This window comes from Trypanosoma brucei, chromosome 3, assembly GCF_000210295.1.
Source record: "Trypanosoma brucei gambiense DAL972 chromosome 3, complete sequence".
NCBI classification, from domain to species: domain Eukaryota; phylum Euglenozoa; class Kinetoplastea; order Trypanosomatida; family Trypanosomatidae; genus Trypanosoma; species Trypanosoma brucei.
In genome coordinates this window covers 93,560-111,677 of record NC_026736.1, presented here as the reverse complement: position 1 = coordinate 111,677, position 18,118 = coordinate 93,560, and the positions used below count along the sequence as shown (strand labels likewise).

General features: G+C 40.5%; 9 protein-coding genes across 9 annotated transcripts; all 9 read left to right on the top strand.

Annotated features, from left to right (window-relative positions):
• Positions 1-93: 93 nt before the first annotated feature.
• On the top strand, positions 94-1,746 carry TbgDal_III380 (hypothetical protein, conserved; the record flags this gene model as incomplete). Its single annotated transcript, XM_011773690.1, has 1 exon — positions 94-1,746. The coding sequence occupies one exon, from the start codon at positions 94-96 to the stop codon at positions 1,744-1,746; it is 1,653 nt and encodes a 550-aa protein (XP_011771992.1).
• A 389-nt stretch (positions 1,747-2,135) lies between these two features.
• On the top strand, positions 2,136-3,140 carry TbgDal_III370 (hypothetical protein, conserved; the record flags this gene model as incomplete). The annotated part of the gene is made up of 1 exon (XM_011773689.1): positions 2,136-3,140. The coding sequence occupies one exon, from the start codon at positions 2,136-2,138 to the stop codon at positions 3,138-3,140; it is 1,005 nt and encodes a 334-aa protein (XP_011771991.1).
• Positions 3,141-3,873: 733 nt separating this feature from the next.
• TbgDal_III360 (hypothetical protein, conserved) lies at positions 3,874-4,614 on the top strand (the record flags this gene model as incomplete). Its single annotated transcript, XM_011773688.1, has 1 exon — positions 3,874-4,614. One exon carries the CDS (start codon positions 3,874-3,876, stop codon positions 4,612-4,614), a length of 741 nt encoding a protein of 246 aa, XP_011771990.1.
• A 1,153-nt stretch (positions 4,615-5,767) lies between these two features.
• Positions 5,768-6,442, top strand: TbgDal_III350 (hypothetical protein; the record flags this gene model as incomplete). Its single annotated transcript, XM_011773687.1, has 1 exon — positions 5,768-6,442. One exon carries the CDS (start codon positions 5,768-5,770, stop codon positions 6,440-6,442), a length of 675 nt encoding a protein of 224 aa, XP_011771989.1.
• An 84-nt stretch (positions 6,443-6,526) lies between these two features.
• Positions 6,527-7,441, top strand: TbgDal_III340 (hypothetical protein, conserved; the record flags this gene model as incomplete). Its single annotated transcript, XM_011773686.1, has 1 exon — positions 6,527-7,441. The coding sequence occupies one exon, from the start codon at positions 6,527-6,529 to the stop codon at positions 7,439-7,441; it is 915 nt and encodes a 304-aa protein (XP_011771988.1).
• A 909-nt stretch (positions 7,442-8,350) lies between these two features.
• On the top strand, positions 8,351-8,743 carry TbgDal_III330 (zinc finger protein 2, putative; the record flags this gene model as incomplete). The annotated part of the gene is made up of 1 exon (XM_011773685.1): positions 8,351-8,743. One exon carries the CDS (start codon positions 8,351-8,353, stop codon positions 8,741-8,743), a length of 393 nt encoding a protein of 130 aa, XP_011771987.1.
• A 2,245-nt stretch (positions 8,744-10,988) lies between these two features.
• Positions 10,989-13,181, top strand: TbgDal_III320 (hypothetical protein, conserved; the record flags this gene model as incomplete). Its single annotated transcript, XM_011773684.1, has 1 exon — positions 10,989-13,181. The coding sequence occupies one exon, from the start codon at positions 10,989-10,991 to the stop codon at positions 13,179-13,181; it is 2,193 nt and encodes a 730-aa protein (XP_011771986.1).
• A 476-nt stretch (positions 13,182-13,657) lies between these two features.
• Positions 13,658-13,915, top strand: TbgDal_III310 (hypothetical protein, conserved; the record flags this gene model as incomplete). The annotated part of the gene is made up of 1 exon (XM_011773683.1): positions 13,658-13,915. The coding sequence occupies one exon, from the start codon at positions 13,658-13,660 to the stop codon at positions 13,913-13,915; it is 258 nt and encodes an 85-aa protein (XP_011771985.1).
• A 1,016-nt stretch (positions 13,916-14,931) lies between these two features.
• TbgDal_III300 (protein kinase, putative) lies at positions 14,932-16,683 on the top strand (the record flags this gene model as incomplete). Its single annotated transcript, XM_011773682.1, has 1 exon — positions 14,932-16,683. The coding sequence occupies one exon, from the start codon at positions 14,932-14,934 to the stop codon at positions 16,681-16,683; it is 1,752 nt and encodes a 583-aa protein (XP_011771984.1).
• Positions 16,684-18,118: the final 1,435 nt, after the last annotated feature.

Genomic DNA, 18,118 nt, shown 5'->3' with positions numbered 1-18,118 from the left:
CCATGTAACGAGGTTGTCATGGCTTTTTCAACTTCACTTTCTTGCCACGTGGTTATCTTTCTTTAGGAGGGTATTTTTCTGTCGGAACACGTCATGTCAGTTTTAAGCGAATGGAGGCGGGAGTGGACCACAGAAGCTCATGCACACCGGCAGCGCCTAACAAAAAACGCTCTTCAACGTAACCTGCGTGAGGACGTCCAGCGCCGTGTGACTTCGTCGTCTGTCTCTTCAAGCATTGCGGTTGTAGATTGCTGTTGGTCACGGGGCCAGTGCCCGTGCGATGCAACGCCTTCCGTCACCACCGCACTGGCACCGTATCTTTTTTGCGCGCTAGAAGATGGTGTTGTTTGTGTTATCAATACATCGAATTTCGCAAAAACATACTTATTCGAAGATGACTCTTTGCATCGCCGCGAGAAGGAGAGGGCAGACCGGAAGGAAACTACACCGCAGCATGACACGCAGCGGGACAGGTTGGTTGCTATCGACTGTTTTCCTCTGCAGCAAAAACCAAAGAGGGAGGTTACGGCAACAAAACAGGTGGCGGGGCAACCAACTGTGGCAGACAGTGAGGTGATTTCGTTACTGTGTACTGTGGTGGATGGCTTTGTGTGTACATTTACCATAGACGCTGTCACAATAAGTCGTGCACGTTCCCACAGTTTGAAGGCTTCTAATGTATGCCGGGCCATCAAACTTCCCGCAGATACGGACCTGTCTGACAGAGGCTCGTGGAAAACCTTCAGCATAAGGTTCAGCCAACAGGGTTCACGCATCATCGTGTTAGCAACTTCAACAGGTCCCCCCACTCGCAACCCGACGGCGTTCAGCAACACAGCTGGCTCGAGAGCGGGGTTGATATACACCACGTTCCTGTGCGTGCTGAAGCGTCAAGAGAACGACGCAAACGGTGTTTATGCTGTTGAGAAGCAATGGACCAAAGTACTACCCCCAAATGGCGATACAACAACGGAGTTATTATGTGTAACTTGGTGGGATGATGAAGAAAGTGTTATTCTTGTCGTGTGGTCGGACGGTACTGTGTGTTTAATGGATGTAGCGCTGTCAACTATTGCTCAATCGGTTATTTTTAGTAGTGCTGAAGACCTGCGTCCAGGACGAGTGGTGACAGCGGTTGCATCTCCTCCTTCTTTCCAGGGAGCTCCCGCGTCGCGAACTTCCACTTCGACTCCTTCCGCCGTTTCTGCAACTGTCACATCGGGGACGTCAAACTGTTCACGCCCAACAGGTCTTCTTGCCGTGGTTGTGGATGAGAACATTATTGTGCAATTCGCCGTGCACTCATCGCTGCATAAGAACGAACCAACGAGTTCTGAGGAACCACCACTGAAGACACAGAAGGTTGAATCTCCATCCCAAGGTGAAATGGACTCTCCAACGTTAACGCTGGAACCCGGGCCTCAAACACACTGCAGTGAGGACATTCCTATTGGTGACATTGCCATATTTGATTGTCTTCTTCCTCACACATTATGCGTGCTTCTGGAGAGCGGTGCACTGCTTATACTAGATGGTACTACTGTGGAAGTACTGTACCAGCGGCAGCTCAGTAGACTCTTTCCATCCAAGGTAACAAGGAGGGCTACGAGTGGTGCAGATGGTGGCAGCAATGACAAACGGAGCGGAAATTCCAGAGAATGCAGTTTTCTTCTTAGGCCGAAGGATAGACCCCTTACAATGTGCATACTGGAGCACAATACTGCTGTCATTCTCCGAGCCTCTTAAGTTCGTACACAACCCATAGGGGAAAAGAGGGAAGAGATGCTCCAACCTTTTCTTTTTTGGGGGGGGGGCTTACGGGGACGCGACCCTTCAACGATAAAATTTCAATGCCTGTGAATTGCTGATTAAAAGTACTAAACTTCGACCACTCAACTACTTAACCGGTGTGACTGTCTATGTTCATCCAGTCAGACACTAAGATGATATAGCTGACTGTTGGTCATGTATCAAAACCGCTCTGTTTTTATTACTGCTTCGTGGCATTACCTTTTTCTTCTATTGCAATTATGGTCTCCACGTATTTTATTCCTCTATATATCTCTCTTTGCGTATGTGCGTGCGTGTATTTGGGCGTGTATAAACTAGTAAGAACTGGCTGTTTTTCATAAAGCATGCGGCTGCGGGGTCAACAACAGTTCCTCTTTTCCCCTGCTGTGGGCGGGCAATGCTCGGCTGCGCTTCGCTGCGTACATGTAACATTCTCTCCGAAGGTTCCATTAGTCACATCGCCTCTTTCCACGGCGGCGCGTTTCTTTGCGCGGGTCTCACCCATTCAAGGAACAATTGACTCCCCCAATGACGGTTTTGTGACGAAGGATGTTAAGATTGACATCAATCCCAACATTGGTGGTGCCTATGCACGAGGCGTATTTGCTCGCCGTGAAATTGGGTATGGTCGCGAAATTATGAATATCCCCGCATTTGTCATGTACATTTCCGACAGCAGCAATCAGTCCCTTCGAGATCAAGTACTTGTCGTTACTAAACAGATTTTTTCCAAGCTTGTGCTGGGGACGCCGGAGGAGCAGCATTACATTAAGCACCGAGTAGCAACACTCATGTCGGGGGGTTATTCATATTTTACACGTGAGAGGGATGTGTTTGAATTCGCTGAAGAGGTTCGTGTGCCTGGGCCTGAGGGCGTGTTGAAAAATGGAGCGAGTTACCTTCTCAGTGGTGAATTCTCCTCTTATGATTTACAGAAGTTACCTCTGATAGTTGAGTTCAATAGGTACGATGTGGAGTACAGAGGGCGTCGTGGCATTTGTCTGTTCCCAGAGGCACAGTATTTCAATCATCAGTGTCAACCCAATGTGGAGGTCACCATCACGTATAATAACCTAAAGTCTAACTTTTACTTGAGCGCCCGTACAATTAGACCAGTACGTGAAGGTGAGGAACTTTTTATCGACTATATGCCAGGTAATACAATGCCACTCTCGCGGTTGGCGTTAGCTATGAAAAAGCGGTGGGGTTTTGAGTGCACTTGCGTTAGATGCAAGAGTCGGGGGATCGGCGCTGTGATGTTTCTTTTCGTTGTAGTACTGATACCAATGGTGGCGTACCTCCGCTCTGTCAATGTGCGTCGCGTGCAGAACAAGCAGCGTGGCGTATGAGATGCCGCTTTCTTTCATTATCTCCCTGCTTCTTGTGGGTTCTGTTACACATATGTTCAGTTATCGTTTCGTGATCCCCTTCTTTGTTTTTTTTTTCTTTTCCTACAATTTGTCTATCTGTCCCTAACGGGTCGTGTGTATGTGCTGCTGTTGTTGTTGGCCATTTGGATATCGCCTCAATTGATGCTTTGGACACCCGACACCGTTTCCGGGTTATTTCCCCCTCCCTTCGTTTATTTCTCCCACAGACTGTCCAGGTTCGCACACCGCGCCTTATTTGAGTTGCGTTATTTTTTTAAAAATTCTGGTATTCGCCTTTGGTTCCTTCCTTTCTTTTTCCTTTTTTTTTTTTTTTACTTCCGAAAACAAAAAAAAAGTGAGCCGAATTAGGTCGAAGGTGACGTGTGCCTTTGATAGGCGTGTAAAGAGGGGAAGTAAAGTGAAGAGGAGGAATTAAAAATAGGTTGGATTGAATTGACGGAATTGCACTCGGCTGGAGTTTGCAGTGGAAGGGACGGGGGAGTGCGAACGCAGTTAGAGTGCAGAGGAGGAAGAAGAGGAAATAAAAAAAAAAAACAAGACCAAAAGGGAAGGGAAGGGAATAAAAGGAGTGTGGAAAAAGAGGGGGAGGAGGAGAGAAGGTAGTTTTGTTTTTTTTTTGTTGTTGTTGTTGGAGGAAGGGATAAAAGTAAGAAGTGGGAATATAAAAAGTATACTGCGGGACTAGTACGCAATGATGCAACGGGATACCGCCTTGTGGAGTCCCAATGTACTTACTCCCGGCGGGGGAACACAAACAGGTAGCACAAATCCTAATGGGCGCGGTGCTGCCACACTTACTGGAGGCGCTTCACCTGCAACTGCAACTGCAGGTACTAATAGCTATCCTTATTTGGCTTCTGGATCACCTTCAGTGTTGCTTTCAGGCAGCACAAATGGTATGGGCGGTGCAACTACCGTACCAATGCCAACCACCGCTTCTACGCATGAGCGGTCGCAAGAACTATGCAAATATTATGTTAATGGTGGGTGTCTCCGCGGGGCGCAGTGCCAATATCTCCATGAGTTACCCGACGAACGCCACTTAGATGTAAATGGCTACGGCTACATCCTCAATCCCAACGTACATAATGCCCAGAAAACAATACCTCTAGCAGCGAGCAACAATACAACAGGAACAGTGCAGGTGAATGGTGGGGCGGCAACCACAACATCTTCGCTACTGGTAGGCCTCACACCAGGAGGTAATAGGCAAATAATTAGTTCGAAGGGCAAAACACAAGCTCATCTTATGGTGGGTGTGCCGTACCAAATTCCCACCACAACTGCGAAAGCCTCACCACCAAAGTACAGGCCACCGGAACCGTTTTTAGAGTATAACTTGCCACCGACATTAGCGCTTCCATTGAAAACCTCACCGGAGGATGTGGCCCGTCAACTCACATGTGCCATTCTACAAACTGGGTTACATTGAATGTAGGAATAAGAAAGTAAATTCGCTTTGTGCAGCTTTCTTATTTCATTTTATTTTATTTTTAGTGACGGGGAAAATATATCACCTTTCTCTCCTCCCCTCCCTAATACATACCGGAAGGGAGAAGGAGAGGAGAATAGAGGAGAAAAAGGTGAATTTTCATATCCTCGTATTTAAATGTCGTGTATATATGATATGATATGATGTGATATGATATGATATGATATATTTATATTTTTATTTATTTGTATGCATAAATGTACCTATGCACGCAGTCGCATCTACAGGTGTGAGGGAACTGAGAGGAAATATAATTGAAATGAAATGAAATGAGAGAGCAAAGAAAATGAAATGAAGTGTGAGGGAGGGGAGCGTCTGATGCATGTGTCGTGAAGGTAAATTTAACATTTCGCCTTAATGAAAGTTTCCGTCACTTGAGAGGCGAGTCGTGAAGAAGATATAAATTGAAAGGAGGGAAATGAAAACAAAGAGGAGAGCAGGGGGAGGGGTTTACAAATAAAAGAGAGGAAAGAAAGAAAAAAAAAGCAAAACGCAAAAGACACCACCAAATTAAAAAAAAGAAAAAGAAAAGTGAGGTAAAATATGTGACAACCAAGCAAAGAAAGTTTTTTTTTAAAAAAAAAAATCATGCAAAATACCAAAGGGTGGGGGAGGGGAAAGGAAAAAAAAAGAGAGAGAAAGGGAGAGAGAGAGCCAGGGGCAAACAAGTAAACAAGCGGTAATGATGAGTTATAAGCTGGTATGAGAAAGAGGAGACGCGTTGCCCACCTTCAATTAATTTCACCACGTAAAGGCGGGCGCCTTTCTTTATTTCACTTAACTTTTTTTTAAAAAAAAGAAAAAGAAGGAGGGAGGAGGAGGAGGAAGAAGAAGATTTAAAAAACAAAAAACAATCAATCATCACCTAACATTAGCAGAACGAATTGGTGTGGAGGGCAGAAGTAGTCATGTCAGAGGATGGAGAGGTGGAGGAGGAGGGGAGGAGATGCAGCAGGAAAACTTGAAAAGGAAAATAATAATAATAATAATAAGCTAACAAAACAAAATAGAATTTTGTTAAAAGGAAGAAATATCGGCTACCAAATAAATTATATGCCGTTGCCGGATCGTTCCGCTTGCAAAAAAAGATAAAATGAGGGTAAATAGTAAGAAAAAGAGGGCAGTTAATATTTATATGTATATTTGCATGCGTGTGTGCGTATCTGTGCCTCTAGGAAGAATGATAAGGAGGCAAAAGGTTGGTGGACATATAATTATACTTTTGCGTTTGTTGGGTTATTGTTATGTTCGCTTAACTCATTTCCATGTTGTTGTTGTTTTTTTTTGTTTCCGTTATCTACTTTCCACCATTTTTCTTTGTTCGTTTGTTTGTTTGTTTTTGTCCTGTATTTTCCTTTTTCATATGATCTTCCTTCTTCTTTCCATGTTAACCATTGATTTCCCTTTGGCATCCTCTTTATTATTGCGACCACCTTCCTCTCCTCCGCACCAATTCACAGTTTCCCTTTCTTCTGTTATTTACACTTTACCCTTTCGAGTGAAAAAAACTTTTTTTCCTTCTTTTACTTTTTCTGTTTTTCACTACTACGAAAAGCACCGATTTATTGATCCTGTGACACACGCTCCCGTGTGTCTCTTTCCTAAAATACAAAAAAGAAAAAGAAGAATTGGATCTTTTTCTCTTTTATTTCCTTTCCCTTCTTTTTTTGTTGTTGTTATTCTTCTCCTTTTCACCTCCCCCCCAAAAGAAAAACATCAAAAAATGAATCTTTTGTTTTACTTAGTTTATCTGCTTCTCCTTGCATAAGGCAGTAGAACACTAGAGAACGATACGTAGTTTTATTCACATATATATAAATATATATTTATAAATAAATATATATACATACATATGGAAGAGGAAGAGGAAACACGTGTGAGCAGTAGATCGAGCAGTGCAGGGGACAGTTTATATGCGGCTCCTTTCCCACGAAGCACTATTATTAATTGCATAACAAATACCACACAACGCAGTTGTATTCCTACTGTTTATGGCGGAGCAGCAGCAGCAACAACGACAACGACAACTTACAATGAGTACAATAAAGCATCACCTCTTCGTTGCGAGTCGTCATGTAAAGATAAGGAACCGCAATCCGAGAGACGTCTTCCTGTAAATTCTTTAATGCAAGTTGGAATGGAGGAACAACAACCCGTATCTCAAGCCAGTAGCCCAGATCGTCCTTATTTGCGATGTGCAATGCCATTCACTCCTTCAACCACAGTACAGGAGCAATGCAGACGTAAAGGAAAAGTAACACTTTCTAGTCGTTGGAGGCCTTATGCAAATGGTGCTGTGCATCGGTATAATGTGGCTTCCAGAATGATGCCACCGCGTGATCCAAATGAGGAACACCGTTTCAATACTTTGGAGGAAATGGCAAGAAGGCGGGCCAATGATTCAAAAGCTTACCGTCCAACAAAAATTGCACTGCCAACACGAGGGCCGACAAATTTGCCTTTGGTAGTGCGAGCATTGGAGGAGGATCCGAGGGAAGTGGCGGATAAAGCTAAACAGGCAATACAGGCGGAGGTTCCCGTTCCTTATAAAATAATGGAAAAAAAACTGCTTTTCGATGCTACTGTTGGTACGGTGAAACCTTATGTGCTTGGTGACATTAATGCACATAAGAGGCGGCGACTCAGACCAGGGAAGAAAGATCTCTCGATGCCGCAATCTGCATTAACGCAAGATCCTTTATTAGTTTTTGTAGAAACGATGCGATACCAACGTCCCGCGCTGGGCATCTACTCTTTTCAAGTTTAATTGATGAGATGCGTACGTTACGCATCCGCGGCTCGTATATGTTTACAGGTGAGGGAAGAGGAGGTTATGTGTGTGTTTGTATTGGTAGCCTGAGTAAGTGAATGAAGGGGGAAAGCGAAAACAACAGCAACAGCAACATCAAAAACAAAAACAAAAATAAAAATAAAAAGAAGATATCTAAGAAGTTTAATAAACCTCAGATGTTTGTCTATTGAGCGGTTTTGTTGGAGTGTTGAACTTGATGTATACATAAGTTGTGTATTTTTGTGTGCATGTGCATTTAGGGAAGGGGGAGTGAAGTTGTGATACATATTCCTTCTTGTGGATGTATGTAATTTTTATTGATTTGCTTTACTCGGACTGTAGATTTCTTTCCTTTCCTCTCTTTTCCTTTCATTGACCTTTCTTTTTTTTTTCTTTGCTTTTTTTTTTAAAAAATTACTTTGTTGTTTTTATTTCTTTCTTTCTTTCTTGCATTTCCTTTCCTTTCCTTTCCTTTTCCCTCATTTATGTGTGAATTTGTGCTATTTCTACGCTTACAGTTTTTTTCTTTTATTTTATTCTCTCTTCTTTTGTTTTTTTTGCTCTGCTGCCGTTAACAATTTATTTTATTTTTAGAGCTCCTCTCGCCTCTTTAATATAAGAACTAACTACTAAATTATAAGCTATAAAGGGTGAAGGGAAAAAGTGTTAAGCACTAGGGATTTTTTTGTTTAGTTTTCATTTTGTTTTTGTTTTTGTTTGTTTTGTCTCTCTTTTTTTTTTTTGTTGTTCTATTCATTAACAGCACGGAGCCCGCCACACCACTTGTAATACACGAAAACGCACCACACGCACACGATATATAAAACCACATCGGAGGAAAACAAAAAACAACAACAACAACAATAATAATAATAATAATAAGACATGCAGGGCTATTTTGCAGTAAATCCGCCTCTTCTTCCAGCAGGTTGGCAAATAGCATACACCGCAAATGGACAGCCTTATTATTTGGATCATAATACTAAGACAACGCATTGGAATTTACCAGAAACAGTCGGCTATTCGTTTGGCGGATATTATGATCCGGTGATGGTAGCTGGTGGGAATCGTGGCGGTCGTGGTGGCCGTGGTGGTCGCAATGGTATTGATCAGGGGAAACGCAAAACTAAAATGTGTATTTATTGGGAAAAGAATGGAGAATGCAGTTGGGGTGACAGATGTGCTTTTGCGCATGGGCCTGCTGAATTACGGGCTTCTGTCGGACCGGATTCTTCGCAAATGCAACAGGTGGGACATGATGTTCCGCCCATGGCATAATGCAACGTTATTTTTGAGCTCTTACAACTGTTCCGTACGACTTGGGAAGAAATACACTTGAAGGAATTAAAAAAAAAAAAGAAAGAAAAGAAAGAAAGAGAGAAGAAGAAAAAAAAAAGAGAAAAATAAATGGCGGGTTGTCGTTGTGGGAAGTTCAGTTTTAGAAACACCGAAAGTTGTTCTTTCTTTTCTTTGTTTTTTTTACTTTTACTTTTACTTTTACTTTTACTTTTACTTTTACTTTTTTTTTCTCTTTCATTCTTGAAATTTTTTTGTTTTTTTTGTTTGTTTTTTGTGTGATGCTTCCTCTTTCTTTCATCAACAACAACAAAGATATACGATTTTGAGAAGGAAAAAAAAAAGAAGAAAAGAAAAAAGTACAGGGAGAAAAAAGTGAAAAAAAAGGAAAGAAAAACAAAAAAGAAAAAAAAATGGGAGAGGAAAGTTAAGTGGAAAAAAAAAAGAGGAGAAAAGTGTGGGCACGTATATGCCCCTCGAAACATGAAAACAAAAGAGAGAAATTTTTTTTTAAAAAAAAAAGAAGAGGAAGAGGAAGAAAAAGGGAGGGAAGGAGGGAGGGAGGGAATGAAAAAAAAAAAAAGAAAATAATAATAATAAGAGGTGAGGAAACGGAGATGATGGGGAAAAGGGAATTTTTTTTCCAAATTCAATGAAATGTTACTTAAAATAGAAAATGAGGGAAAACACAAAAAAAAAACAAAACAAAATTACAAGAAAAAGAAAAAGAATTAAACAATGTTAAATTTTTTGTTTTTTGTTTTAAGGGGGAAAAAAAAGGGAGAAAGGAAGAAACAACTGAAACGACTGAAACGACTTTTTTTTTAAAAAAAAAAGAATAAAAAAAAGTTTGTTAGTGTGTTTGTGTGTATGTGAGTGTGCCTGCAGGAGAACAGTTTCATGGTTTTTTTTCTTTTTCTTTTTATTTTCCCCCTCTTTTTGTCGTATATTTGTTTTTGTTACTATTATTATTATTATTATCATTATCATCATCATTATTATTATTAGTATATATTTTCATATATATATATATATATATATATATATTTAGGGACCATAATCAACAAGAAAAAGAAGACAAAAAAAACAAAAAAAAAGATTTAAAAGAAAAAAAAACAAACACACACAAACACGAACACAAACACAAAAAAAAGAAAAAAAGCAAGATTTCCCTGGTGGTTCGTACTGAAGAACATGTCGATGAATGCATGCTGCTGAGTGTTCCTATTTCATTCCTTCTGTTGCTTTTTTTTTCTTCTTTTTCTTCTTCCCCTCTTTTTTTTTATATTATCACTCCCCCCCCCCTCTCTCTCTCTCTCTCTCCCTTGTCTTCATACAATTTGTGTTTGTTTGCACTTCTTGTACCAAAACTTCTGCAGCATTTCTGGTTTTATTTTTCTTCTTTTCTTTTTTTCTTCTTTTTTTCTTACCTTTTTCTTTTTTTTTTATTAATGAAGAAGGGGGAGGAGGATGAGAAGAAGAATAATAAGAATAAGAGGGTGGGGAAAGAAGGAAGGAAGGGAGAATTTGGCCCTCCTCTTAATTATTTCAAGCTTTAGTTTATGAAATGGATATTAATTATCATCAACTACCGTATTGGTAGAACATGATGAATTGGTAGCCGGGAATATCTCTCATACAGTACTGAAGGTATTATTTACATTTGCATGTCAAAATTAAAGGGAAATGAATTTATTTTTATTTTTATTACTCCCGCTCACACGGTGACGCCACGTACCTCACGCATTTGTGTGCTTGAAAAAAAAAACAAAAGGAAAGGAAAGGGGGGAAATGTGGGAGAAGATGATGTCAAAAAAAAAAAAGAAAGTTGAAGATGTTGACGCGACTTTTTGGCGCAGGTTTCTTCTCTCTTTTTTTTTTTTTTGCTTTTTTCCCCCAATATTTTGCGACTTCCTGTTGGATGTGGCGGGAAAATGCGACTTTACATCAACTCATGGCGGTATTTATTCTCAAAAGGATGGAAATTGCGGTCACGGGTATGATTTTATTAGTAATTTCATGTGTTTGAAGCCTATAGGAGGGATGCGCGCTGCAGTTCTTCTTTATTTTAATTTTATTTGTCTCTCTTCCTTTCTCTTCTGGAGGTGAATCAAACAATTTTTTTTTTTGCGGCTTCTGCGTAAACTCCCGTTTTGGGTGCAGCTGACTTGCATTTTTCTTTTCTTTTTCTTTAAGGAAAATAATATATATATTTATACCCTCAAACATGTATATATATATATATATATATATATATATGTGTCTGTCTGTCTGTCTGTGCTTTGGATTACATATCTCGTGCATTTTATTTTCCCTATTTTATTTTTTCTCTCCTTCGAACTTCTCATATCTCTACATTTACAAATTTGTGTACGAATTCGCAAGGATTTCAACAATCGTTTTTTTTTTCCTCCCTCCCATCCTGTGGGAAATGCTCTTATATTTTATTGTTGTTGCCGTATGTGCGGTTGCAGGTGTTGCGAATGCTGCTTTTCAACCGTCTTTAGCTCTTTTCGATGCGAAACTTAACGAAACTCTCTCCATTACGACGTGGCGTAATGTAGATTTGGGTTTGCGTAGCACCATTTATGCGGGACCGAATCCTGCGCGCTTATTTGCGTTGCATGCAATTGTTAATTTTAGCAACTACGGCACTGAGGAGAAACGTGTTTTGAAGGTGAAAAAGTTTCTATTTCTTATTCCCTTCTGCACACCTTTTAATAGTTCCTCTGATGCAGCACCCAAAGTGGATTCGTGTTCTTTACTTCATTTTGGTGGCACGATTATGCTACGATTTCGTGGTGGATGGGAAAGTCATTTCGTTTCTTTATTGCGGAAAGACTCCGTTTTGGGGCCAACAAATAAAGAAGCTGTGCGACGCTTCATTTCAGTAACTGGTGGTAGTGGTGGTAATAATAGCAATTTAACCTTTCCATTCCCAATTGAAGGTACGCCATCATCAAACTTGCCGTTTTTTGGTGGAGGACCGCGCCACGACGCTGTTCAAAGTTGTAATGAATTAATTGATGAATGCGTCCAGGCCAGCAGTTTCCGCTATACGGATAGTTATAAAAACATACCGCTGGAAAGTTTTAGTGGAAGGATTATTCATCACCCGCATAATCCACTTTCATGGAATACGCCATGGCTCCTGCGGATTTCCGCCGCATTACCACCCGACTCGGCATGTGAAGTTGATATTTTGGTTGTGTTACGTACGCCTGCCGATGCGTTTCATTTCCGCATGTGGTTGACGGGGTCAGTTACCGGATCTCTGTTTCTGCTTGGTGGGTGTTTATGTATATTTTTTTCATTTGTTATTGGTACAAAAGAGTTGGGTGTGCGACTTTGGCGGGCTGTACCATTGGAGGGACGGCAACGTACCGTTCTTTTTGAAGAAGTTGAAGGTGATGACCTCCCGTGTTTCCCAATTCTTCGAATTCTTGCAGCGTTGCGTCGAGCCAGTGTTGAAGTTTGGACTGAGTTGTTGTTACCGACATTACGCACGCTTCTTGAACGTATCCGTCGTTTGTTCCGTATATCTCGAGAGGATGAAGGTGTTATTTTGATTTCTGCTGATGAGGAAACACTTGGCGCTGGTAATACACGTGAGGGAGGAACGCGCGGCACTTTGGCGCAAGGGACTGATGGGAATAATAATAATAATAATAATAATAGTGTTGATGATGATGATGATGATGGTGAGAGCGGTGATTTGTGCCGAATATGCCGGTGCACCGATCCTGTTGAGGATTTGTTTTCTCCTTGCGCTTGCGATGGCACATCAAAGTATGTCCACAGGCAATGCTTAGAAAAGTGGAGAAACACCACAACGAATGTGGAACATAGACGAGTTTGCGCTGAGTGCAAAACTCCATATACTTTAGTACTTGAGTGTGTTCCCTTGTCGCCGTATGGCAGTGCGCGTCACCCCGTTTGCGTACCCACTTGTTGCATCCTTCTTTCTTACGTGATGCGCCTATTTTTAGTTTTAGTTGTGTTTTGTCTTGGTGGATATTACCTCAAAGTTTGTATGTATATTGCTACAGGCTTTGATGGAGGTATTCTGTGGAGTTTCCATCATTTCTATCATTGGGTACTTGGACTTTATTTTGTTATTGCCTTCTGTGTTAATTTAATTGGTTTGGAATATGTCATTCGAGACTTTCCTAAAGCTTGGCAGCAGTTGTTGATTCTTCTCATTTCTGTCGGTGTAGTGGAGATACCGCTAAATTATGTGGGTCAATTCTTCGTATTGATGCTCTGCAGTACGGATGTACAGTTGGAGGTTTCATATGGTGTTGGGATTCTTACGGCATCATTATTTTACTCCCAAGTGCTTCCTTCAGTTTATGAAGGCATGGAGTCACTTTTGGGAGTGAGAGAAGTCGTAGCTCCACGTAACGCCGACATCGTGTAGTATATTGTGTAAAGATATGAAAATTAATATGCGTGGGTTTACATATAACTCCGTTACGCATAGTTTGACATCTCTTCTTCTTTTTTTTTTCATTTTTTTTTCATTTTGGTTCTTTTTTCTTTGTTGGTTGAACTCTTTCTGTATGCATGTGAAAATTTGGTAGTGATCGGTCCGCTCGCAATAATATACATAAAATTTGTTAATTGGTGATAGAAATTACTCACCTTAGTCGGTTTCCCTCTCTTCTGCTGCTTCTACTACTTTTACATCTCTTTTCTTTTCCTTCTTTCCCCTCTTTTTTTTTTGTTACTTTTATTTTTATTTTTATCTATTTCTATCTTCTGTCCATTTATTTATTTGTTTATTGTTTTGCAATGCATCTGTTGGCATAAGAAAAGAAGCAAAAAAAAAAAAAGAGAAGAAAAAAATATATTATTATAATATAATCTCTAAGGAACTACTCTCTGCTGCGTGATATGTTACGCCGTAGCGTACCGTCTTTATATTCCACTATTGTGGCACCTATTGGAAAAGGACGTGTTGTCCCCTTGAATTTCAGTGGCCCCAAACCCGTGTATCAACCAAAGAGTTTTGTAACACAATTTAATGTACTTGGGATGTGGACTATCAGCAATATGATTCCTAATTTTATATTTGGTGCTTTACTGATTGCAGGCGCTCATGGAGGTTTGGCAGGCGCATGGCCCCCGGATCCGCATTCGCTTCATCCATAAAACTATGGAGTGCATTTGATTTATTATTATTATTATTATTATTATTATTTAAATTAGTAGGAGGATCGATACGTAGGTGGTTGAATTCGGTGTTGTTTGTTGTTTGTTTTTTGTTTTTTGTTTTTTTCCAGTGACGATGATTCTTATTATTATTATTATTATCTTTATTTACCTGGTTATTTTTTCTAATCCTCATATATATATATATATATATATATTGTTCGTATGTGCAAGTGTGTTTAGTTTCAGAAACATTTATTAAGCTAGAGGGTTGCATGTACATCTATAGGAATGATTGTGTGTGTGTGTGTATGTATGTGTGTCCCTCCTCCTCTTTCCTCTTCTCTTCTCTCTTCTCTTCTTTGTTTCTACTTGGGTGAAATTCTTATCTTTTCTGTGTGGCATATTCATGAGGAAATGTTTTGTTTTCAGAGCCAAACAGAGTATAGTGGAAAAAAAAATTAATTCAAAACATAAACAAACATATAAATGCTAACAAAATATACATATATAATTATGTATATGGTTGAGAACCTATTGTTTTGTGTGATAGTGGCGTTCATGCATTTTCTACTTCTTTTTTTTACAACTGATACATATTCCTGCGCTGATTTTTATTTTTCTTTTTTCCTTTTTCTTTTTCTTTTTTTTTTATTTTCTCTCTAAGGAATCCCTCAAACAATCGCTTGGAGCGAAAATTAACTGGGGGTTGCCAATTATATTATTTGCCGTGTGTTTCATAGCATTCCGTGACACCAAAAAGAAGGTGTGGCAAAAGGAATTCTTTTGAAACGCCGATATAATTATATCTTTATATTATTCATACACATACGGAGAGGAATACCAGAGAGAAGGGGGAAGAAAAAAGTAATAATAGAAAGTGTGTGAGGGAGAGAAACAAAACAAACAACAAAGAGAAGAAAGAGAGAGAGGGAGGAGAAGGAAGTAGGGAAGGAACAAAAAGAACAAAAGCAAAAATAACTCACCTCACTTTTCCATACACATAAATAAATAGCATGGAGAACTACCAACTTCTCAATCAGTTAGGAGATGGAACGTTCGGGTGTGTAGTGAAGGCATTGCACAAGTCTTCAGGTCAGTTCGTTGCTATTAAAAAAATGAAACAAAAGTATTACAGCTGGGATGAATGCATGAAACTCCCGGAGGTTGTTGTTGTGCGTCGTGTGCACGGCCACCCCAACATTGTGAAAATGAGGGAGGTGATTCGGGAGAAAAATGAATTGTTTTTTGTTTTTGAATTCATGGATGGGGATTTGCTGGGTGTTATTCGGAGAGCCAAACAGATGCAGAGCTATGGCTCCGGAACCAGCGGTCCTGCATTAGCATACCCCAAAATCAAAAGTTATACATTTCAAATTTTGCAGTCGCTCGCGTATTTACACCGCGCTGGGTACTTTCATAGAGACATGAAACCGGAAAATTTACTGGTACGAAAGGACCCATCCACTAGCGCACAGGAAATAGTTAAGCTTGCTGACTTTGGTCTCGTTAAGGAAATACGAGCGCGGCCGCCCTACACGGATTATGTTTCAACACGGTGGTATCGAGCACCGGAATTACTTTTGCAAGACAGATGTTACAGCTCCCCCGTAGACATATGGGCGGTGGGTTGTATAATAGCGGAAATGATAACCACCCGCCCGCTCTTTGCGGGTAGCAACGAGGTGGACCAACTGCATAAAATAATGGCCGTTTTGGGATCACCCAATGAAAGCGTGTGGCCCAATGGTATGGTTCTTGCAAAGAAGATTCGTTACAATTTTCCTTCCATCAATGGTGTGGGCTTAGAGCGTGTCATGCCGCCCCATGTACCACCGCATGCCATGGACTTGATGAAGCAAATGTTGAATTACGACCCAAAGAGGCGGCCGACTGCTCAGCAGTGTTTACAACATCCGTACTTTAATGTTGGGGTTGATGAAGAGAATTTCGCTCCAACGAATGTTCCAAAACAGATGGCAGAGGCACTGAAGAAACACACTAGCGGACCGCAAAGCGCCCCGTCAGGTGCAGTTGTTCCGAATTCCGATACAAAAGGGGATCGCCCACCTGTTGGGGCCACAACTGCGGTACCGAAGGCGGGAGGTCCATCGAATAGTCCACCGGTGGTACCGCAGCAGAACTCGTACAGTCCCAGTAACGAATCCTCCGATCGAAAACCCGACGTTCAGTCGAAGTTTGGTTCAAATGTAAAAACGACCCTTGCAAATATGAAGACGTCTCCTCTCCCACCGGAGGCAAAGCCAGGAAAGTTTTCTTCTTCAAATAACAAAGAAATCCCTTCTAGGACGGTTGCGCAACCTCCTCCCGCTTCTAACAATGATGAGTTAGACTTAGACGGACTTATAGACGATTTTGCCGGGGAGTTGAAGACGTTGGGCCTCCATCCTCAGCAGAAGCAGCACGGCTCCACTTCACTTCAAAGCAATGCGACTCCGGGGAAAGATATTACCAATTGTGGATCATCCGGTAGTCAACGCAAGAGCGGGGTCGATTTTGCCAAACCCCCACCAATGGAAGGTGGCATGGTGGCAACACTTCTCAACTCAACACGATATAAACTTTCGTCTTTTCAGTCGTCGGAGAATAAAACTTATACCAATTCTCTCGGTAAGGCACATCCGCAGGGCAACTCACCCGCTACACTCGCCAGCGTAGGACCTTCCGTCGGGTCCCAAGCGGTTTCCCCATCTATCAAAGCATTGTTAGCGAAGCACCGGGAGCACAACCAAGGTTCCAACAGTTAGAGAAAGAACACACAAGAAATAAATTGATATACAGATACATATATTTACATATGCAATGCTGCATGAACTTTCGTAAGGCGATGGCACCCACGCAGAGGCATCGTTCTTCTTTTTTTTTTTCTTTTTCTTTTTTTGTCTTCCTCTTCTTTCTTCATTTGTTTCTTTCTCCCTTTTCTTTGTTGTTTTTACCTTTGCTCCTTCTTTGGTACGTGGAGGCTATTGTCATGATTAGCGCAGCTGACATAGAATACTGCAACCGTTGTGCGGGGTTGTACGATGTTCATTAAGTATCTATTTATATGCTTCGATATTTGTGTTCCACCTAAATGTGACTGACTGCCTTTTACGTTTAGCACAATGTTTGTTTTTGTGCATATTCGTTTGTCTACGCTGTGAAAGACTGCAACTCCCGCTTTTTAATTGTTCCTCCTCCTTTTTTTTTTTGGTTTTCGCAACTCTTTAGGTTCAAGTTACGGTGGAAACACGTGTTATCATCATGATAGCTGTTGCGTTGATTGCGTACAAGGAAGCGTTTTATGCTTTTTATTTTACCTTTCAACACCACTAACGTGCACTGACCGGATATCGTGAAAAAAAAAAACACCTTCGAAAGGGCAACTCCAAAAGGAAAGGGGAAAAAATATGAATGTGTGAAGAAGTTACACGCAATAATAAACTTATAATATGACTGAGCTGACAAGTGGATGATTCCACTAGACAAACATGCGGAAATATTCCTTTTACACCATCCAAAACATTTGTTGCCTCCTGATGTGCCGATATATTTCTGATGTGAATGTGCTTATTAAGGCCAGTAGACATTGGGTTGCAAAGTGTGTGTGTATGTTGTGAGTCATTCGGCATGCGAGTGCGTGTTTTCTTCTCCATTTTTTTTTTCTCCTCCCCTTGTGGTGATGAGTGGAGTGGAGACTGTATTCTACAGGAGTTGCAAAATTATCCAGTATCTGCACCTTCTTTGCTTAACTAAATATACATTTGTTTGTTTATTATTTTTTTTTGTCTGTGCATTTATTTGTATTTTTATACTTACCTTTTCTTTCTTTCTTTCTGCATTTTTTTTTTAAAATCAAGAAAGTTTAATCATTATCATTATTATTTTAGCGTTTCTCTTTTTTTTTTTTTTTGTCTTCCCCTCTACCGTTTGACGAGCCTTTTTTTTTTATCTCGAGAGAGAGAGAGAGTTATCAAGGTAGGACGTTACATCGCCAAGTGACTGGTAGTTTAGTCTGTAAGTTACATTTACCGTTAAAAATTATATTTGTTAGTTTGTTTTTTGTTTGTTTTTTCTCGTCTTATATCAGTTGGTGTGTGTGTGTGTCTGTCTGTCTGTGCCTTCAGCATCGGTGGAGCAGTAAAATTTTTTTAAATATAAATATTAATATAAATATTTATTTATTTATATATAGTGAAGCAA